The 17,140-nt window shown below is 39.8% G+C and overlaps 1 protein-coding gene across 4 annotated transcripts in view; it reads left to right on the forward strand.

Moving 5' to 3' along the window:
* Window positions 1-17,140, forward strand: part of slc36a1 (solute carrier family 36 member 1) — a 63,361-nt gene that overhangs the window by 17,659 nt on the left and 28,562 nt on the right. For 2 of the 4 annotated variants that reach the window (XM_069898150.1, XM_069898151.1), the window contains exons 8-11: window positions 3,539-3,637; window positions 4,020-4,186; window positions 8,768-8,937; window positions 13,210-15,623. In XM_069898150.1, coding sequence (XP_069754251.1) covers window positions 3,539-3,637; window positions 4,020-4,186; window positions 8,768-8,937; window positions 13,210-13,502 — 729 coding nt within the window. In that variant the 3' untranslated portion in view covers window positions 13,503-15,623. Of the gene's footprint in view, window positions 1-3,538; window positions 3,638-4,019; window positions 4,187-8,767; window positions 8,938-13,209; window positions 15,624-17,140 lie in introns of those variants that run through there. The other 2 variants (XM_069898153.1, XM_069898152.1) reach the window with 2 other exon arrangements.

Consider the following 17,140-nt stretch of genomic DNA (forward strand, 5'->3'; position numbering starts at 1 on the left):
GCTGTAAAAGGTTCTTCCACTCTGGACTCTGTGACATTGTTCCCTATGGTCTTCTGGGCGACCCAGAGGGATGTTAATTCTGAGGCACCCTCTGACGCCTCATTATAGGGTAGAGGTGGTAAATCCCTTATCACTGTTCTTGCACTTATCAGTTGATTCAGCCAAATCTACAGCTTTTCCCTTGTCCCTTCCACCAAGCAATTTGCTCAGTGATTGTTCCACCTGGATAAACCTTTTTTTTGTAATTTTTTTTGTATCAACTTGTGCTTCAATTTAAACGATACTTCTGATTTCCCCACTACTTCACCAGTTTACTCGAGCTTCCTTGTTCCTGCTTTGGCCATGTCTTAGCATGTCTGCAATTCTGTCTCCCTGACTCTGCCTCAAAATAATTCCCAAATCAATTGCAACTTGTAACCCACATGGGCCCTGTCTACTCGTTGCCCTGACATCCCAATCCCTGTTTTCCAACACCAAACTCCTTGCACTCCACGATCTCTTTTTATTGCATCTTGCAGTCACAGTTGACTATGGGGTTATCCCCGAACCAAACAGGATGGTATTTCAAACACACTCACCCGACCATAGTCTGATGTGATCCAGTGGAGTATCCTGCCAACTATGCCAATTGTAGGAGCACAATATCAAAACTGATGCATCTCAAGAGACCAGTCAAAGATGATCTCCAAAACATGATTTGATGGACATAGTAAAACCAAGTTAATCCAGTTTCTGTAACTGTTTTGATTACAGAATGGGGATTGCAAAGATATAGTTGCTGGAAAGATAAAGGTTGATTACAGAATAGGATGCTTATTTATCTACAAGTTTAACTTGGTTAACAATAGGTCTGAGTTTCTGTTTACAACAATGATTGCAACTTTCTTAACAATAATCCAATTTCTTAGTAACGGTATAAAGGTGAACTTCACTAATTATGTTTCTGAAACTTGGGTGTTCTCACTGCTGAATTCCATAGCTCTACTCTTGGTTCTCCCTTCAGTTCCCTATTAGCACAATCCTTTCCCTCACAAAAGTCTTCCATAAGTAAAGGTTTAACTTTTAACGTTGTCTGGTGCCCCTTGCAATCAGAAAGAGAAACAATAGAGAATCACTGTGTGTCAGTGGATTTGCCTCCAGCGCTTCCACAGCCTCTGCAGCTGCACAAGCCATTGATAATCAAGAGCCATTTGACATAATGACCAAGTCTTCAGGGCCCTTCTTGGCCTTCGGCGTCTCTCGAATCCTGGTTCTGGTACCTGGTTTTCACGAGAGGGTCTCCTGCAGCATGTGTGGGTTCCTTTCCCACGTTATCAGCAGCTTGCTGCCTGTGTGTGTCCCTCAGGGCTTTGCTGGTCAGTATGGTTTTCTGCTCTAGTCCCCTGCATCCCCAGAGTCTGCAACCCCTGGAGTCTGCTGCTGAACACGGCTGCTACCATTTTGATCCTAAACCCCCATAGTCTCATAATTTTAAATAAAACTTTGTCCCTCCAACAGACGATTTAAAGCCTGTACAAAGCCATCGGCTGTGGGACTATGTGGTAGAACCCCTGAGGGGAAGTGTTGTGTCTCCACTTCCCTTGTGAAAGTCATCCCACATTGTAATAAACAGCGGAACCAATTATGCGTACAGCAGTTTGCTTTATTTGGTCTTATTCACTCTCGTGGGAGAGAGGGGTACAAAGACAAAGTTCAGCAACTCTTACTCAACACTGATCCACACTTAAAGCATGCAGAGTATTCATCCCATTTTTATACACCTTCAAAGCAGGGTCTGTGTGAGGCCCTACAAGTTTCACACAGTTGGCGACTCCTGTGTGGTGTCTGCAGACAAGCAGGCAAAAACAGGATGTCCTCACTAATTTTATTTAGCATTACTAGATTCTTTATGGCGTTAGTTATATTCTTTCTAGTGTTAGTTATTATCTCACTACTGCAAAGGGGTGGTCACGTCACCTATGTTACAAGGCAACTTTATTCTCACCCAATTGTTAAGCATATTCTTTCACACCCTCTCTCCTTGGGTCCGCACAGTTGTAGCGCTGCGGTTACAGCAGGAGTACTACCATTTATTTTCTAGAATAATTGATAAAGATTATGCACTCCTGATGGTAAAACTTCAAATGAAGTATGCTCTATGATCCTGTATTTACTTGTGTGGGAAAAGTTCAAATGGGAGGATGGCTTTTCTCTCTGAGTACTTAGTACGTTACTTTGCAGCTCAGCTAGTGAACATGCCTGTTCAATTTAAAAACTGCTAGATTTGAATTTTCTTTTGAATGTATTACCTGAGCTGTGCCATTTATGCATTAAGCAACTGAGTATCTAGGTTTACTTTGTTTGACTTATTTGGATCATGTGCACTTGTTATTTTGCAGCCCGTCCCCATCTCATTTTTCCTGACTCGTATCTTAAGAGTGGTGCATTGGGCAAGTAGTGCTAAAATGCAGAGCTTTGAGGTCGGTGATCTTTTGCATTTGGAGAAGTCTATCCCTCATTCTCCTAAACTCCAAATGCAGATCCATACGTAAGAATTAGCCGAGTGAATCTACTTTACGGTGCCTCCAATGTACATCTTTTTTAGGCAAGGGGATCAAAATTGTTTGCAGTACTCTAGAGAGGGCCAATCCAACCCTGTACAATTGCAACAGAGCCTCCCTATTCTAAACTCCATTCTGTTTGCATTGAACCCTGAAATGCCATTTGCCTTTTTAACCAGCTGTACCTGCCTGATTTGTGCACTTGAACACTAAATCCCTTGCTTCATTTGCTCTCTATTTAGTTAATCTGCCTTTTGATTCTCTCACCCAAGTATATAACCTCCCACTTGCCCATGCCCCTCCCCGCCTCTCTCCCCTCCCCCACACACCGATGCACCAATCAACCTAAAACCTCCATATGTTTTTTTGAAAGCTAGGAGAAAACCAGAGGGGAAACAAAACACTGGGAGAACATACAAACTCCTTGCAGACAACACCTGATTCCCAGGTCGCTGGTGCTGTAATAGTGTCTTTTTGAACAAGAGTGACATTGGTCATTTTCCAATCTTCAGATATCCTGCTGAAGTTGAGTGAGTTATAAAAAAAATTTCAACGAATACATCCGCTATCTCTGCAGTTGTTTCCTTTGAAGCACTAGGATGCATTGTCAGGTCCTAGCAACTACTATGCTTTTAGCCTGATGCTTTTCTCCTATCATCCCTTGTAATTAGGATTTTTTGTATGTTTGCCCATGTTATTTGAAATTGTGTTAGGGGCATTAGCAATGTCTTGTGTAGTAAAGACTAATGCTGTTACTAATTCACCATTTCCTCCAGAAGTCCTATATTTACCATAATCACCCTGATCTTGTTTATATGTCCATGGGAACTTCTACTTGTTTGTTTTCTATCAGCATCCGATTGTCCTTCATCATATGGACCATCCTCATTCCAGAATTTAACCTCGATTTAAAAAAAAAAAAAAAAAAAAAAAAAAAAAAAATCTGGCATTTATGAATGTGGAGATCAAAATCTAATGCACCATTCTTAATTGTGCAGAATATTTCGCATGTCCAGGATCTGACAAGAGTGGGTGATTGGAAATCTTTTGCAATGTTTTTTGGAACAGCTATATTTGCATTTGAAGGCATCGGTGTGGTGAGTGAAAGATAATTATATCAAAAGTTGTCTTGCTGGTCTTTTCAATATGTGATTGGAATTACACATCCTCTGAAGCCTTTTCAAATTGTGCAGTGTCAAACTGTTGTGTAGTTGCTTGAGCATGACAAGCCAAGGTTGCACATTTTGGGCTGATCTGATGCACAAAATGTAATGTATTTGAAAGTCAATGAAGGTCTTTAAAAGTATGGTTATTGTCATGTAGAAAATGCAATGTGTGCATATTAAGATCTCACCAACAAAACCGTAATTAGCAGCTTTAAAATCCACTAGCAGACCATTAAAATTGACTCCAGTTGAAGAATTTTGGTATCACTGGAACTCGTGGAAGATGTATTTTCATTCATTATTTTGTTTTAAGATACTTCCAGTTGAAAACCAGATGCAGAAGCCACAGAAATTTCCAGCAATTATGTGTTGTGCCATGGTAATTGTTACAACGTTGTACATAAGCCTAGGAGTTTTGGGATACATTTGCTTTGGAGATGAAATTAAAGGCAGCATCACGCTCAATTTGCCACCCTGCTGGTAAGTACTCATGGGCATTCCCATTCTTAATCTTGGTTCCTCACTATTTTAATCTTTTTAGAGGCCACACATTTTATTTGAATATTTTGATGCCTTATTCTCATTGGAAAATTTTATGATCAAGTTTTAACAACCCAGAGTGTTGGATCTAACCCCAAAAAGATACCTTAAGATCAATTTCAGAAGCCTCCTGGATCACTTTCTCTTCAACAACCTGGACAGTCACCTATCGAAAGATCCTATTAGTTTTGAAATTATTTGTAATGATAGAAGAGAAGTCACTAAATTAAATTGCGCCAAGATATCTCGGGAACTTGAGATTTTACTTGGGGTTAAATCTAAGTCACTAATAGTGGCCACAAATCAACCAGATTCTCCTAATAGCCTGGATGGGGACGACCTACCAGGGACAAGTTGCAGTGGTCACGTCTCTTGCACAGAGACTGGGCCCTCAGCTCAGAAGGGAAGGAGGGAAGAGAGGAGTGCAGTAGTGATGGGGGTAGATGGGAGGCTCTGTAGGAGAGATCAAGAATCTCAGATGGTTTGTTGCCTCCCTGGTGCCAGGTTCCGAGATATCTCCGATCGAGTTCTCCCAATTCTAAGTAGAGAGGGTGAGCAGCCAGATGTTGCGTTTCATGTAGAGACCAATGTCGTGGGTAGGAAAGGTGAGGATGTCCTGCTAAGAGAGTTTAGGGAGTTGGGTGCAAAGGTGAAGCACAGGACCTCCAGAGTGGTGATCTCAGGAGTGCTACCTGTGCCACGTGCTGGTGAGGTTAGAAACGGGGAAGATAATACTACTAGATACGTGCCTAAAGAGAGAGTACAGAAGGGAGGGCTTCAGGTTTCTGGATCATCGGGCTCCCTTCCAGGGAAAGTGGGTCCTGAACTGGAGGGGGACTAGTATCCTTGCTGGTGCTGTTCCTGAGGGGGGGGTTAAACTAGATTTGCAGGGGGAGGGGAACCAAAGTGATAGAGCAGATAGTGAGATGGAGGACGGTAAAGATCATGAGAGGAAAGCGCATGATAGAAATGATCTCAGATGCATATATTTCAATGCCAGATGTATTGTCGGTTAGGCAGATGAGCTCAGGGTGTGGATTATGATATTGCTATTAATGAGAATTGGACTGGCAGATCAATGTTCTGGGGTTCTGATGTTTCATAAGTGATAGAGGGGGAGAGATGAAAGGGGGAGGAGCTACATTACTAGTCAAGGAAAATATCACAGTTGTGCATCGACAGGACTGCATTGTAGACTTGCCTACAGAGGCCATATGGGTGGAGCTAAGGAATGGTGTGAGCATACTAATAGGCTTGTATTACAGACTACCCAATAGTCCAAGAGAATTGGAGGTGCAAATCTGTCAGGTGATAGCAGACCACTATAAGAAACAAAGTTGTGGTAATAGGAGATTTTAACTTTCCACATGGGACTCCCATACTGGATGGCTTGGAGTTTATCAAATGCGTTCAGGAAAGTTTTCTAGATCACTATGTAGAGCTACCAATGAGAGAGGATGCAATACTTGATATCCCATGAGGGAACCAGGCAGGACAAGTGGCAGAAGACTGTGTAGGTGAGCATTTTGGGTGCAGTGACCATAATGTCATTAGTTTCAAGTTGATTGTGGAGAAGGATAGGTCTGGTCCTAGAGTTGAGGTTCCAAATTGGAGAAAGGCCAATTTTGAGGAAATGAGAAAGGATCTTGCAAGAGTCACTTGGAATAAGCTGTTTTCTGGCAAGTGGAAGGCCTTCAAAGGTGAAATATTGAGATGTTCCTACCAGGATCAAAGGCAAAATTAACAGGCATAGGAAACCTTGGTTTTCAAGGGATAGTGGTGATATGATTAAGGAGAGATGTATAACCAGTATAGGCAACAAGGAGCAAATGAGGTACTTGTAAAGTATGGAAAATGTAAGAAAATACTGAAGAAGGAAATCAAGAAGGCAAAAAGAAGGTATGAGAGTGCTTTAGCAGATAATGTGAAGATAAATCTGAAGGGTTTCTACAATATATTAAGAGGAAAACAAGGGATGAAATTTGATCCCTAGAGGATCAGTGGTCAACTATGTGAAAAGCTCATGAAACAGGGGAGATCTTAAATAGTTTTTTTGCATCAGTATTTAATCATGGAGCTTGCATAGTGTATATGGATGGAAGGGAAACAAATGAAAGTGTCATAAAACCTAGGAAGATTAAAGAGGAGGCCATTGCTGCCTTGTATACAGCGAATAAAGGTAGACATAACCTCTGGTGTGGATATGATATTCCCTTGGACCTTGAGGGAGTGAAATGTTGAAATTCCGAGGGTCCTGATAGATATATTCCAAATGTCCATGGCTACAGGAGAGGTGCCGGAGGATTGGAGAGTAGCTCATGTTGTCCTGCTGTTTAAGAAAAGCTCCAAAAGTAAACCAGGAAACTATAGGCCAGTTAGCATGACATCAGTCGAAGGTAAATTATTGGAAGGAGATCTGAGCAATAGAATATATAGGTATTTTGACAGCCATGGGCTGATTAAGGACAGTCAGCATGGCTTTGTGCATGGTAAGTTGTGTTTAACAAATCTTGTAGAGTTTTTCAAGGAAGTTACCAAGAAAGTAGATGAAGGAAAGGCTGTGGATGTTGTGCACATGGACTTTAGTAAGGCCTTTGACAAGGTCCCACATGGTTAAGACACTAGGTATCCATACAGTGGTTCTAAACTGGATTCAAAATTGGCTGACTGAGAGAAAGCAGAGAGTGGTAGTAGATGGTTGCTTCTCAGACTGGAGACCTTTGACTAATGGTGCGCCTCAGGGATCTGTGTTGGGACCATTGTTGTTTACTGTCTATATCAATGATCTGGATCATAACGAGATAAATTGAATCGGCAAGTTTGTTGATGACACAAGTGGCCTAGTGGACAGTGAGAAAGATTTTCAAAGCTTGCAGAGGGATCTGGACCAACTGGGAGAATGGAGTTTAATGCAGACAAGTCTGAGGTATTGCATTTTGGAAGAGCAAATCGAGGAAGGATGTACACTGTAAATGGTAGGGCACTAAGGAGTGGGGAGGAACAAAGGGACCTGGAGATACAGATACATCATTTCCTGAAGGTGGCATCGCAGGTGGACAGAGTTGTAAAAAAAAGATTTTGGCATCTTAGCCTTTATAAATAAAAGTATTGAGAATAGGAGTTGGGATGTTTTGTTGAAGTTGTTAAAGACATTGGTGAGACCAAATTTGGAATATTGTGTACAGTTCTCGTCACCTAGCTATAGGAAAGATATTGATAAGATTGAAAGAGGGCAGAGAAGATTTACTAAGATGTTGCTGGGTCTTCAGGAATTGAATTACAGGGAAAGCTTAAATAGGTTAGAAGTTTATTCCTGGGAACGAAGAAGAATAAGGGAGATTTGATAGAGGGTTACAAAATTATGAGGGGTATAGACAGAGTAAATGTGTATAGGCTCTTTCCACTTGGATTAGGAGAGATAAATATGAGAGGACATAGTTTTGGGATGAAAGGGGAAAGATTTAGGGGGAACATTAGGGGAAAGCTCTTCTCTCAGCATGGTGGGAGTGTGGAATGAGCTGCCACCAGATGTGGAGGATGCTGGCTCGATCTGGAGTTTTAAGAATAAATTGGATAGATACATGGATGGGAGATGTCTGAATGGGAGCAGGTTATTGGGACTAGCTGAACAATGGTCAGCACAGACTAAAAGGGCCAAATGACCTGTTTTCTGTGCTGTAATGTTCTCTGGTTCTAAAAAAATGAATTTGAGGGTTCATGCAATGAATTAAAATAAATGACCTGCATAAAAGCATGATAGAATGATTTGATATTTTCCCCCTTGTGTTTAATGCCGTTAAATTTATGAAGGCTTAAGAATTTTTAAGTGCTAGCACCTCATGGAGGGATGGAGGCAAATCCTTCCACATTAAGTAGCAGTTTTCTTTAATAACTGAAATTTGGAACTCCGTGTCCGCTTAAAACCTCCTGCAAGATGAGTGCATAAATGTCAGTCTTGCTGAGCTATCAGCTGCTTTGAGAGTCATTCGGTATTCCTGTGTGGCTGATTTTCATCCCAATTTTGCATTGAACGGCTGCTTAACTTGCTCTGATTTTGGCAAATCATTTGTTTGTACTGAAGAGAACAAAAACAGAGTTGCCATTCATGCTGTCTCTATGGCTGTGACACTCCTTGTTCAACTTAGTAGGCCATGAAAGATTGACACAGAATGTAATAACTATGCAGCGGTGGCGGAGGTATTTTAGTGCACAGCTCAACTCTCACATAAGAAAACTGAGCATCCTATCAATAGGAGAACTTGATATTTGCTATTCCAGCATCACTACATGAAATATGCAGGATGTTTGGCTAGAACATTGGAAGGAGATGAATCCACTGCTTGGGTTTAACAAAGAAAAGAACATCGTGGATGTCTTCCTGTGCTAATTTTTATTGCATCCGGTTGAGTGGCATTGTTTCTACTTCTTTGCAACAAGTGTTTTGGTAAGTTGGGTAAGAGGGGAGGAAAGAAAATGAAATATAATCTCTAGAGTGTAATTGTATGGATTTTGTTTTGCCAGGTTGTACCAGTCAGTGAAGATTTTGTATTCTTTTGGAATCTTCATAACCTATGCTGTCCAGTTTTACGTTGCTGCAGAGATACTTGTTCCACTTGTAGAAGTCAGGGTCTCTGAGCGCTGTAAGATGTTTGTCAACCTGCTATTTCGCACTGCTCTTGTCATAGTCACATGTAAGTAAATTTATTTTGGGAAGAGGGATTTTAAAACAGAACTTTGGAATGAAAGTAGGCCATTTGGCCCTTTTAGAACAACTCCTTTGTTCAGTATTGTCATGGCTGAATATCCATATCTTTTCTGAAAATATATAATGATGACTTCCACCACTTTCTGTGGAAAAGAATTCCACATGTTCATCACCCTCTAGATGAAGAACTTCCTCCTGATAGCTGATATTACTGCCATTGTGAACATACTTGCATCCAGCAAGTCTAGTTCAGTTGAGTTCAGTCTGGCCTCTTTGCAGGTCTGTAGTAGCCATTCTTGGAATTCAACTAGTGACTGAAAATCAAAACAAAAACAATGTATACTTGACATAATAAAATAATGGGCATGCACTGCTGTGTGTTTCTACCATTTTCAGTTTTTTATTGTATCAGTCTGTTAACATTTATTTCATTCTTTCTGTGGCAAGAGCATTGTACAAATAAAAAAAAAAACCAAGCCACCTCATTGTAGGTGAAATGTTACAATAGCACAGTACATCTGCAAGACCCACCTGTTTCTGTACTCCAATTCTCTTACTGCAAAGATGACCAACAGATCATTTGATTTCCTAATATCCTAACTACCTTCCTGAATGCCTGTTTTCAGTAAGCCATGTAAAATGGGGATTCACGGGAAATTTTACTGGGAACACTCCCGTGGTGTGAAATGTCAGCCTGGGAAAATTACTCTAAGAGTTAGTCATAGACCCAGGTAATTTCCCTGGGTCACTCTCTCCCTGCGGTATGATAAGGCAAATGACCAAGCAGAGGAAGAGTCACGGCAATTTTAAAATAAAGAATCATACCACCTGACAACAGCAGGCCATTTTGGGATGTCTCGACGGCAGCTCAATGCGGGATCGGAGGCCACCGCTGCAACCGTGCCTGCCTGTCCTGCATCGGACGTCAGTCACCAACGAGCTTGCAGCAGACGTGGACATAGCCCTCCATAAATCTTCATCTGCGAAGCCAAGCCAAAGAAGAAAGAAATACTGTAAGATGGTTATAATGAGTGTTTATACTAAGATACTGTTGCAATACACCGAATTTCATGACTTGTTCAGGACAGTAAATTCTGATTCTGAAATACACTGGCTGAGAGAAAAACTGGAAAGAGATGTGCATTTACTTAATTTAGTTTGTAATTTTGTCTGACTACTTCCTTCAACTTTATTATCTGCAACTATATAACATTCACAATGCAGTATAAATAAACTGAAATGCAATCTAGAATCAGGAAATACTAAGATGCCGATGAGAGTTTAAGGCACAAGAAAAAAAAATCACATGGTTTACCTCGGCTGAAAGTAAAATACCACAGGTTGTGTAGATCCCGTTTGTTTACCTTTAACATTTCATGTCATTAGGCACAGCAGTATTGGTGCAGCAATTAGCATAATGTTGTTGCAGTGCCAATGACTAGGGTTCACTGGTATCAGGCAATTCTTATACTGTACACAGAATTGCACAATCTTCACCAGGCTCTGGTGCTTTGTTACCGCTCAGGAAGGTTCTTTTCAGTTTTCAGAGAGATTTCTTGCTTGTTGGACACACACAAACTGATTCCTTCCGATCACAGGGTTTTCTAGATGATGACCTCTTTCAAGTCATCACAGAGTTCCTTTTTCCCTTATTTCAAGTGAAACATTATACAGCCACAAGGACTTTGAACAGGTTGAACTAAGAACTCACAACCCGTCTTTAAAATGTTTTTCTTCCACAAGCGCTCGCTCGCGCTCTCTCTCAGAAAAAAAGCTCGTGACCCTCTTGCAACAGCAGACTGCGGAACCAGACCCAATCTTCTGAGTCTGTTCATCTGTGGCTTTCCGAAACAATAATGCATTACTCCAGAGCATGTCCAAGTAACACCTACTTGTGAAGTCCTACAGCAAAGCAGCACTGGGAGCCTGGACTGTCTGGCTTGAACAGAGAGAGCTCTGACATTTTAAATGAGATCTGTGTGGCGGAAATGTTTGTTTGTGATCTACCCTAAGAATTTATCTCCTTTAAAACATATCTATATACAATATGAAATGTAATATAATCTGTCACATTATGCAAATGAGTTGACTACCCTTTACTTCCAATGGACACTGCATGACCTGAGTTTCTCCAGCACATTTATGCATTGTGCTCGATCCCAGCATCAGCATGTTTGAGATCTGGAGCTTCCCACGGTGTAACATTTTTGCACAGCTGTAACTTTCCTCTTCATTTTCATCCCCTCAATGTAAAAGCTCATGTTCACGTTCGGAGAAAAATACACCGAAAATACTCACTCAGCAAATCAGACGAAACTGTTAAGTAATTCTGGCATTTGCACGCTTTATTTTATATTGCCAGTACCTGAATTTTTTGTCCACTTCAATTAGCATCCTTTTAATATTGTTACTAAATATTTAATAATCACAAAGACCACAGGCTTGATTCAAATTGGGCCACAGCTTGGGTTTGCTCATTTGTTGTGATGCTGTCCATTTGAATCAGAAGTTTGGCTGGATGTCGTATATATAGAGAAGGCGGAACTTGAAGCTCTATTTCTACCTTTCTTTAAGACAAATAGCATAGTGACAGGCCCTTTCAGCCCATGATCCCATGCCACCCAATTACACCCACTTGACCGAAACAGCACTGTCAGGCTCTTCTGGCCCACGAGCCTGTGCCGCCCAATTACGCACAATTAAATCTATAACCCCGTTCCTTTTAAAGAGTAGGAGGAAACGAGCACCTGGAGGAAACTCTGGCAGACACAGGGAGAACGTGCAAAGTCCTTAGAGACAGTACTGGATTCGAATTCCAGTCACTGGCACTGGAACAGCATCGTGCTAATTGTAATGCCCCATACCCACACTGGTCACCCCCGGAGGATCTGCTGCTCACATAGTTAGTAGTATGTGGTTGTAGTAGACGCAGAAGCTAGAAATCTTAAATGGATGTAACTAAAATGAAATGGTTGCTAGATTTATAATTTGTTAAACATTAGAGAATTTTAATTAAAGAGAAGTACAATACAGCATATCTTTATTTTACTGGAACCTGGATGGAAGAGCTAATGATAAGCCATAACTGGCTGAGATGCCAGAAACTGCACTCCACCCACTTTCCTTGGATGACCGAGCATTACTTTTGGACTTGATGCTGATCCAAATGACCCAACAGGAGGACAATGTGGGATCTGATCTCAAGCCCATTCCAAAAGCCTGTGGCATTGTACAAGTGTGGAAATGGAGAATGTGCTGCCTCGTCCTCTGTCATTGGTTTCTTTTCTGTCATCCAAGTTTGAATAATTGTGATCTGTTAATTTAAGGTGTATTAATGTCTAAGCAACAGTAATGAAATTTGACTAGCTTCTTCTGTCTGAATCTCACTTGACTGTATAAAATGCACTGTAAATGAAAGGGCTTTTGAAGTGTAGGCATCCAGTCTATTTTTTCAAATGCGACTTTTCGAGCTCGAAGTTAAAAAATCTGAGCATGATTATTCAAAGTTTCCAGATGCTACATTTGCAACCTTCTGGATATTGAGTTTTCTGCCTGTGATCTGAACAGGGGGAGCATTTTTCATCGTTATATTTTGCTGCAGGTTATTTTATCACATATTATAGCTATTTTGTTCCATCCCTTCTCCTTAAAACAAGGCTTTACAGCCAAAAAAAAGCTTTAGGTTCATGGCATTTGATTTCCAAAATCAACTTCATTCATTGTTTCAATTTTAACATACATTTATGCATTTGATATGATATTTGGCTATTCAATTGCAGTAAATTAAATATTAGTTCTATGTTAAAAATTTTGAGGGCATTTTCTTTTCTAAACTGCTTCTGGGATTAGTTCAACTGAAGTAACTTTGCCTTTGGAAACCAGCTCAAGCTCCACTATTCAAATTTAAATACGTGACGGAGGTGAAGATTCATGCAATATTGAAAGGCTCGAGCGCTACCAGAAGGGCTGCCTTTCAGAATAGGTGTCACAGTCCATTCTTCTCGTGCTAAGTGACTAACATTTTGTGGCACTGTTTGAAAAGCCATGTGGTCACCCTTGCATCCAATTTCCAAAAAGTGCATACGTCATCATTTTTTAGGATGGACACAATACGTCTAAATTGGCTGACATTTTCCACACAACTGACTCCGTACCAACAGAAATTAAATGGCTGCAAAATGTATTGTCCTCTGTGTGTTATGATTTATTATTTCAAGCTTTTCCTTTTATTCTCATTTTTTTGTTTTTATTTTTGCAGGTGCTTTGGCGATCCTGATACCCCGTTTAGAAATAGTCATCTCACTTGTCGGGTCAGTTAGTAGCAGCACCCTGGCATTAATTGTCCCTCCACTTCTTGAAATCGTCACTTTTCAAGGTGAAGGTATGAAATGGTGGATCATTGCCAAAAATATCTTGATCAGCATGGTGGGCTTTGTGGGCTTTTTAATGGGAACTTATGTGTCTATTGAACAACTGATCATTCAAACACCGATTGCCAATAGCACTCATAATCAACAGAGTTTGTTGAGTTTTAATCAATTTGCATCCTAAATCCTCTGTATTTTCCCTTTTTTTCCCCCCTGAAGCACTGTATTTTGAATTTTGTGCAGATTAATAAGTAACAATGTACACATTACTCATTCTGTTTTAAAGACAAAAGCAAAGATTGTTTTGGAAAAACATGTAGTTTTATTTTCCTGAAGTTTACTTTTCTATGACTGCAGGTGCAATTTTCAACGGTCATAATTCTGGATGAAGCTGTAGAAACAAACCTCTGTAGTATATGTAGTTGATAGAGCAGGGAAAGAAACATGGTGGTCATTCGCCCAAGAAGTGACCATGTTTTAATATGCATGGGCATTTTCAATTTTTTTTCTGAGAAAAAGCGGGTTGTTTCAGTTTGTTTTGCATGCTTGTATTTTAACGGGGAAATGGATTTTCAGATGCCTTTCAGGTGTAGGTAGCCAATATAGTTTTAGTGTGAAGGGAAACTTTATTTTAAACACTTTTGGTCTGTATTTATGCAGCCTTTATTATAAAGACTGATTTTAGTTGCCACAAAGGGGTTTCCATCGATTTAAATCAGTAAGGGAAGGTGGCTATTTTTAGGCTGACCTGTCAATTTCGTCAGTTAAAGCAGAGAAAATCTCAGATTGCGACTGTAATTTCCTGATTTACTCATTCAGATAAAATCAAGATGTGTTGCTCACAGTTACAGATTGCATTCAGTGCAGTCTGTATCCTTGTCCCAACCTCTGCTGGCAGGGAATGTGGCAAAAGAAAAAGCAAGATAAGTGGATTCTTGAGTTTAACAAGAGCTAGTTGCTAACTAGCCCATTGCAAGCTATGAATCAGATCAAACAATGTTGAATTTATTGTTACTTGTGGGAAGATGTGTGCAATAAATTCCATATGGGCAGGATTTCAAAAGCTAGATTCAATCCAGAAAAAGCCACAAGTCGTTCGTTCTGATGCTTCCTTGTGTCTGGTTGAGGTTACCTGCTTTATGTCCAGTTGTTATGGTTAACTACCTTTCACCACTGGTAATTTAGTGTTTGGACATTGAGCACTTCATTGTATTCATTTCATACTGAACTAAACAACTCAACAATTTTCAGAATTAAATTTTGTTGAACATTTACCAAGCTATCAGGCTCCTGCTTGGGAGATTTATCCCATTATGAAAAATAAATCTTTGAGGGAAGGACAGAAATCAAGTTAATTGTACAAAGGGGAAAATTAGGTTAATGCCAATTTTAACGTTTCTTATTCCATGGTGCAATATTAATGTTTACACATTAGTTTTTTTTTTTGGAGTAATTAAACATTAATAGAATATTGTTAATGACGTCGCATGGATTCCAAAGTAGATTCACACAGAACACCAACCACCTTAATTTTAGATTAATGGATGAGTGGAGGAGTATTAATTTTTAAAAGTACTGCAAAGAGTTCTTGGGATTATTATACTTAATTTAAAACTAGTGTAAACTCAAAAATGGCGTGCATTATTAAAAAGAGTGTAATCTGGAAAATAAAATGTGTGGTAAACATTATAGAAAGTTTCCTAGTGAGTTATTAACGTTGCATGATGTAAGAATGAGACAAGAGTACATTAATGGACATTGACTCATTGCAAATTTGTCTGACTCTCTGTATGTGATGTATTGTGGTTGGGTGCTATATAGATGATAGAAACTCAATAGCTACTTCTGAAAATGATGGATGGTACAGAATTTTACAACAGGTTTTTACAGTTAAGTTTTAAGCATTACTTTATAATTGTTTTGATGTTAATGGATTTATTTTGCTGACTACAAACCACTTTTTTTTGTATAAAGGAGTTGCAATAATGTGATGGAGAAAATTAATAATACAGATGTAGGAAATACTCTTTCATTCCCATCTTCTTTTGTTATATATGTATATGGATCTTTTAAATAACCAATTCAAGTGTGTATATTTTGAGGATGATTTGAGATGTATAATTTGTGGTGTATCCTACTGGAACCTCCTCGGGGGAATAATTGGAACTGCTAAAAAGTCCAAAGCTCTGGTGAATTCCAGGCTCTCTCTCATTCTACTGTTACTGCAAACTGTTGTACTGATTGAATTGAATAATGTGCAAAGAGAAGTGTTATCTTTTTATGCTAATTAAAATGGTATTCAGTATTGGGAGTGTATTTTGTATTTTTTATTGACTCAGTAATTGGAATTGTAGACTCTTCAGCACACAAGGAGACCATGTGTGTTTGAATGCATTCATTGTACTTGCTATTCCAGGAAATTGTGCATCAAGACTTGAACACAAGCAATGAAAGTAAAATTACTTTATTATAAATAATACTGGACATTTTTTTTAAAAAGTTTGTTTCCGGAAAACTTTTGAGGATTTTAATAGCCAACTTCAAGCTGAACACCAAGATAATTTCAGATTTGCTGTACCTTGTAGGAAGTTGGAGAAACATTGATTTAACATTTATTGAATTTAGCATGTTTAATCACATAATTATGTTGACACATTATTTCAATGATTAAAAATGTTTGACCACTGATTTTTGCTTGTACTCTCGAGTCAGTGTCCAACAATAGTCAATTGGCATCGAATGATTCCAGTTGCCCTGATACCACTTTTCCATGGTCACCATGTTCGTTACTACACCAAGATCAGTAGGGATGAGTGGAAAGAAAAAGGTTGAGAACCACTGCATTAAAGTAAATTGAAAGGAGGTTACCTTTTTAAACCTGGCACCTGAACCCCGCTGACATAATCTTGTAATTTGATGTTGATTTCTGTCAATATTTTTGGTTCATAATTCTCGGGACTCTTTGCAGGCAGCCTTCCTGGCATACAGAACTAAGGTGTTCGTGTTGTGTCTGTTTTCTTAAAGATAAACAATTCAAAAGTCAATTCAATTAATGCTAGTACTACACACAGCCATAGATCACATTGTCAAGCAATAATATCCGATAAAAACAGGATGAAAGTAAATTGCATTTCTTACTCGTATAATATTGGCTGCACAGGTTGCAGTTGCAGGCTGCTGGCAACTTGGGGTGGAAGGACCCACACGGTGAGAACTGAATATTGGGCAGCACCATGACACTGAATAGAGTCACTGTTTCTCAGCTCCAGTGGCTGTGGTTTAATCCTGACCTCTGCTGTGGTCAATGTGGAATTTGTACATTCTCCCTGGACTGGATGCTGGAGACAGGCTCATGGGAATGAGGTGTGAGAACCAGGATTCAAGAGGGCGCTGAGGCCAAGAAGGACTCCCGAAGGACTGAAGACTTCCTGATTGTATAGGAGGTTTGGAGCTGGAGCTCGGGTATTGAACTGGAGTCTGTGCAGCTGCAGGAGCTCTGGAGGTAAATCCACAAACACACGGTGACTGAAGATGCTCTCTTTTGCTTCTTTCTATTGTTAGGGGTGCCTGACAATACTCATGGCATCTCTTTGTTTGCCATACAGAAGATAAAAGTTAAAGTCTTATGTATATTACATTTGTAATGTATTATTATGTGACAATAAAAAGAACCTTAAACATCGAACACTGGGCAGCCCCATGACGCAGCGAATGGAGCCACTGTCTCACAATTCTGGTGTCTGGGGTTCACTCCTTACCTCTGTTGCTGCCCATGTGGTGTTTTTACATTCTCCCTGTGACTTTTTCCTCGGTTTCCTCCCA

Source organism: Narcine bancroftii, chromosome 9 (assembly GCF_036971445.1).
Source record: "Narcine bancroftii isolate sNarBan1 chromosome 9, sNarBan1.hap1, whole genome shotgun sequence".
NCBI lineage: Eukaryota > Metazoa > Chordata > Chondrichthyes > Torpediniformes > Narcinidae > Narcine > Narcine bancroftii.